This window comes from Oncorhynchus gorbuscha, linkage group LG21 (assembly GCF_021184085.1).
Source record: "Oncorhynchus gorbuscha isolate QuinsamMale2020 ecotype Even-year linkage group LG21, OgorEven_v1.0, whole genome shotgun sequence".
NCBI lineage: Eukaryota > Metazoa > Chordata > Actinopteri > Salmoniformes > Salmonidae > Oncorhynchus > Oncorhynchus gorbuscha.
Window position 1 is genome coordinate 5,003,219 of NC_060193.1, and position 6,000 is coordinate 5,009,218.

At 46.1% G+C, this 6,000-nt stretch overlaps 1 protein-coding gene across 1 annotated transcript in view; it reads left to right on the forward strand.

Moving 5' to 3' along the window:
• LOC124007815 (zinc finger protein 638-like) overlaps positions 1 to 1,787 on the forward strand; it is a 47,053-nt gene extending 45,266 nt beyond the window's left edge. The window contains exons 23-25 of the mRNA XM_046318590.1: positions 138 to 254; positions 354 to 475; positions 1,434 to 1,787. Coding sequence (XP_046174546.1) covers positions 138 to 254; positions 354 to 475; positions 1,434 to 1,499 — 305 coding nt within the window. The 3' untranslated portion in view covers positions 1,500 to 1,787. The remainder of the gene's footprint in view (positions 1 to 137; positions 255 to 353; positions 476 to 1,433) is intronic.
• Positions 1,788 to 6,000: the final 4,213 nt, after the last annotated feature.

Consider the following 6,000-nt stretch of genomic DNA (forward strand, 5'->3'; position numbering starts at 1 on the left):
TCTCTCTCTCCACATCTCTCTCTCCACATCTCTCTCTCTCATCTCTCTCTCTCTCCACATCTCTCTCTCCACATCTCTCTCTCCACATCTCTCTCTCTCATCTCTCTCTCTCTCCACATCTCTCTCTTTCTCTCTAGAAGACAGTGAACAGAGAAGAGAGGTGGAAGAGCAGCCTGAATTAAAACGTTGTCGTTCTGAGTCTCCTCTGATCACAGACTTCAAACTGCCTCCCTTCAGCCCTCACAACCCTATAGGTGATACTGACAGACACACTCCCCGACAGACACACACACACACACACCATTTCTCATCAGGTCTAACTGCCCCCCTCCCTCCCTCTCTCTCCTCTCCAGGCCAGGACTTTGTGGTTCCTAAGACAGGGTTCTTCTGTAGGTTGTGTTCTCTGTTCTACGGGAACGAACACACAGCCAAGAAGACCCACTGCAGCAGTCTGCAACACTATCAGAACATGCAGGTATCAACATCACTATACCAGTTAGTTAGGGGGGGGGGGCTGACGGATGGGTTGGGTGGGGGAGGAGAGGCCGGACCGACGGGGGGGAGGGGGTAAGAGCCAAGAACACAGCCAAGAAAAGAGGGGAGAGGCCGGACTGACGGACAGTTAGTTGGGGAGTGACTGGGGACTCAGCCAAGGAGAATAATCTAAATTAGAAGGTATATTTTTAGACCTGTTAGTCTGATACATTGGAATTGACTGGTTTCATTATTATTCATTATCCTGTAAATAACTCTGGACAACTCTCGCTCTCTTTCATCCCCCCCCCGCTCTCTCTCTCTCTCTCGCTCTCTCTCTCTCGCTCTCTCTCTCTCGCTCTCTCTCTCGCTCTCTTTCATCCCCTCTCTCCCTCTCCCTCTCTCTCTCCTGCTCTCTTTCATCTCCATCCCCTCTCTCTCTCCCTCTCGCTCTCGTTCATCTCCATCCCCCTCTCTCTCTTTCTCTCCCTCTCTCGCTCTCTCTCTCGCTCTCTTTAATCCCCTCTCTCCCTCTCCCTCTCTCTCTCTCCTGCTCTCTCTCATCTCCATCCCCCTCTCTCTTTCGCTCTCTCTCTCTCTATCCCTCTTTCTCTCTCTCTCTCGTTCTCTCTATCCCCCTCTTTCTCTCTCGCTCTCTCGTTCTCTCTATCACCCTCTTTCTCTCTCTCTCTCGCTCTCTCTCTCGTTCTCTCTATCCCCCTCTTTCTCTCTCTCTTTCTCTCCTCGCTCTCTCTCTCGTTCTCTCTATCCCCCTGTTTCTCTCTCTCTTTCTCTCCTCTCTCTCTCTCTCGTTCTCTCTATCCCCCTGTTTCTCTCTCTTTCTCTCCTCTTTCTCTCTCTCGTTCTCTCTATCCCCCTCTCTCTCCCTCTCTCTCTCTCTCTCTCTCTCTCTCTCTCTCGCTCTCTCTCTCTCTATCCCCCTCTTTTTCTCTCTCCAGAAATATTACCTGAAGCGTCAGAAGCAACAAGCAGGAAGTTCTAGCCTCGGCTCCGTCTCCAAATGACCCCCTTGACCCTGGATGTTTCCCAAATGGCACCCTATTCCCTACATAGTGCACTACTTTAGACCAGAGCCCTATTCCCTACATAGTGCACTACTTTTAGACCAGAGCCCTATTCCCTAAATAGTGCACTACTTTTAGACCAGAGCCCCATAGTGGTGCCATTTGACTCCCAACTCAATCTATATTTCTAATTTGTGTGTCTGAAACAACTGTAAGTCTGGTCATAATACTACACTATATGGGGAGACAGAGGATCTGAGTACAGGAGTGTAGATCCAGGATCAGTCCCTCCCCCCTCCCCAGTCCATATAGTTATAGATCAGCCCCCCCCCCCCCCCCCAGTCCATATAGTTATAGATCAGTCCCCCCAGTCCATATAGTTATAGATCAGTCCCCCCCCAGTCCATATAGTTATAGATCAGTCCCCACCCCCCCAGTCCATATAGTTATAGATCAGACCCCCCCCCAGTCCATATAGTTATAGATCAGTCCCCCCCAGTCCATATAGTTATAGATCAGTCCCCCCCCCAGTCCATATAGTTATAGATCAGACCCCCCCCCCCCCCCAGTCCATATAGTTATAGATCAGTCCCCCCCCAGTCCATATAGTTATAGATCAGTCCCCCCAGTCCATATAGTTATAGATCAGTCCCCCCCCAGTCCATATAGTTATAGATCAGTCCCCCCCAGTCCATATAGTTATAGATCAGTCCCCCCCAGTCCATATAGTTATAGATCAGTCCCCCCAGTCCATATAGTTATAGATCAGTCCCCCCCCTAGTCCGTATAGTTATAGATCAGTTCCCCCCAGTCCGTATAGTTATAGATCAGTCCCCCCCTAGTCCGTATAGTTATAGATCAGACCCCCCCAGTCCATATAGTTATAGATCAGTCCCCCCCAGTCCATATAGTTATAGATCAGTCCCCCCCAGTCCATATAGTTATAGATCAGTCCCCCCCAGTCCATATAGTTATAGATCAGTCCCCCCAGTCCATATAGTTATAGATCAGTCCCCCCCAGTCCATATAGTTATAGATCAGTCCCCCCCCAGTCCATATAGTTATAGATCAGTCCCCCCCCCAGTCCATATAGTTATAGATCAGTCCCCCCAGTCCATATAGTTATAGATCAGTCCCCCCCAGTCCGTATAGTTATAGATCAGTCCCCCCAGTCCATATAGTTATAGATCAGTCCCCCCCAGTCCATATAGTTATAGATCAGTCCCCCCCCAGTCCATATAGTTATAGATCAGACCCCCCCTCCCCCCAGTCCATATAGTTATAGATCAGACCCCCCCCCCCCCCCAGTCCATATAGTTATAGATCAGTCCCCCCCCCCCAGTCCATATAGTTATAGATCAGTCCCCCCAGTCCATATAGTTATAGATCAGTCCCCCCCAGTCCATATAGTTATAGATCAGTCCCCCCCCCCCAGTCCATATAGTTATAGATCAGTCCCTCCCCAGTCCATATAGTTATAGATCAGTCCCCCCCCCAGTCCATATAGTTATAGATCAGTCCCCCCCCCAGTCCATATAGTTATAGATCAGTCCCCCCCAGTCCATATAGTTATAGATCAGTCCCCCCCCCCCATATAGTTATAGATCAGTCCCCCCCCAGTCCATATAGTTATAGATCAGTCCCCCCAGTCCATATAGTTATAGATCAGTCCCCCCCCAGTCCATATAGTTATAGATCAGTCCCCCCCCCCCCCCAGTCCATATAGTTATAGATCAGCCCCCCCAGTCCATATAGTTATAGATCAGTCCCCCCTAGTCCGTATAGTTATAGATCAGTCCCCCCCAGTCCATATAGTTATAGATCACTCCCCCCAGTCCATATAGTTATAGATCAGTCCCCCCCTAGTCCGTATAGTTATAGATCAGTCCCCCCCAGTCCATATAGTTATAGATCAGTCCCCCCCAGTCCATATAGTTATAGATCAGTCCCCCCAGTCCATATAGTTATAGATCAGTCCCCCCCTAGTCCATATAGTTATAGATCAGTCCCCCCCTAGTCCGTATAGTTATAGATCAGTCCCCCCAGTCCATATAGTTATAGATCAGTCCCCCCCCAGTCCATATAGTTATGATCTTACAGGCTGATCCAGGATCAGCACTCCTCCTCTGAAAGGCTTTGTGAATATGGACCCCAATGTGTATCAAAACAGTTTCATTGTTGTTTTTGTGTTTTTTTTGGTGGGATTTGGATGTTTTAATTTAACTAGAGAAGAGAAACTTTAGTCTGCAGAGATTTACAAGGAGAAAATAATAAATTTTGAGTTTTATTAGAAGTTACATTTTTTTGGTGTCTGTTGTTGTGATTTGGGAGTGGATAGTCAAGCATTAACACACACACACACACACACAGATTATGACAATACATTGGTGTCTCAAGGTCAGCAGCACATCACCATTCATTAGTGCATATATACAGTACCAGTCAAATGTTTTACAACACTTACTCATTCAGGGGTTTTTCTTTATTTTTACTATTTTCTACACTGTAGAATAATAGTGAAGACATCAAAACTATGAAATAACACCATATGGAATCATGTAGTAATCAAAAGTGTTAAACAAATCAAAATATATTTTAGATTCTTCAAATAGCCACCCTTTTGCCTTGATGACAGCTTTGCACACTCTTGGCATTCTCTCAACCAGCTTCACCTGGAATGCTTTCCTAAAAGTCTTGAAGGAGTTCCCACATATGCTGAGCACTTGTTGGCTGTTTTTCCTTCACTCTGCGGTCCGATTAATCCCAAACCATCTCAATTGGGTTGAGGATGGGGGATTGTGGAGGCCAGGTCATCTGATGCAGCACTCCGTCACTCTCCTTCTTGGTCAAATAGCCCTTACACAGCCTGGAGGTGTGTTTTGGGTCATTGTCCTGTTGAAAAACAAATGATAGTCCCACTTAGAGAAAACCAGATGGGATTGAGTATTGCTGTGTGAATTTTTCTGTAAAGATCTGAGACACTATTTGTGATCTGGGGAAGGGTACCAAAACCTTTCTGCAGCATGGAAGGTTCCCAAGAACACACACAAGTTCGGAACCAGCAAGACTTCCTCGAGCCGACCACACTGAGCAATAGGGAGAAGAGCTTTGGTAAGGGAGGTGACCAAGAACCCGATGGTCACTCTGACAGAGCTCCAGAGTTCTCCTGTGGAGATGGGAGAACCTTCCAGAAGGACAACCATCTCTGCAGCACTCCAAGCTTGTAACGTCATACCCAAGAAGACTCGAGGCTGTAATCGCTGGTGAAGGTGCTGAAGTACTGAGTGAAGGGTTTGAAAAGTAACGTAAATGTGATATTTCAGTTTTTATTCATTTATAAATTAGCAACAATGTCTTGCCCTGTTTTTGCTCTGTCATTTGCTATTATTTGTGTTAAATAAAGGTGTTCTCAACTAGCCTACCTGGTTAAATAAAGGTGTTCTCAACTAGCCTACCTGGTTAAATAAAGGTGTTCTCAACTAGCCCACCTGGTTAAATAAAGGTGTTCTCAACTGGCCCACCTGGTTAAATAAAGGTGTTCTCAACTAGCCCACCTGGTTAAATAAAGGTGTTCTCAACTGGCCTACCTGGTTAAATAAAGGTGTTCTCAACTGGCCCACCTGGTTAAATAAAGGTGTTCTCAACTGGCCTACCTGGTTAAATAAAGGTGTTCTCAACTGGCCCACCTGGTTAAATAAAGGTGTTCTCAACTGGCCCACCTGGTTAAATAAAGGTGTTCTCAACTAGCCCACCTGGTTAAATAAAGGTGTTCTCAACTGGCCTACCTGGTTAAATAAAGGTGTTCTGAACTGGCCTACCTGGTTAAATAAAGGTGTTCTCAACTGGCCCACCTGGTTAAATAAAGGTGTTCTCAACTAGCCTACCTGGTTAAATAAAGGTGTTCTCAACTGGCCTACCTGGTTAAATAAAGGTGTTCTCAACTGGCCTACCTGGTTAAATAAAGGTGTTCTCAACTAGCCTACCTGGTTAAATAAAGGTGTTCTCAACTAGCCTACCTGGTTAAATAAAGGTGTTCTGAACTGGCCTACCTGGTTAAATAAAGGTGTTCTCAACTGGCCTACCTGGTTAAATAAAGGTGTTCTCAACTGGCCTACCTGGTTAAATAAAGGTGTTCTCAACTAGCCTACCTGGTTAAATAAAGGTGTTCTCAACTGGCCTACCTGGTTTAATAAAGGTGTTCTCAACTGGCCTACCTGGTTTAATAAAGGTGTTCTCAACTGGCCTACCTGGTTTAATAAAGGTGTTCTCAACTGGCCTACCTGGTTTAATAAAGGTGTTCTCAACTGGCCTAACTGGTTAAATAAAGGTGTTCTCAACTGGCCTACCTGGTTTAATAAAGGTGTTCTCAACTGGCCTAACTGGTTAAATAAAGGTGTTCTCAACTGGCCTACCTGGTTAAATAAAGGTGTTCTGAACTGGCCTACCTGGTTAAATAAAGGTGTTCTCAACTGGCCCACCTGGTTAAATAAAGGTGTTCTCA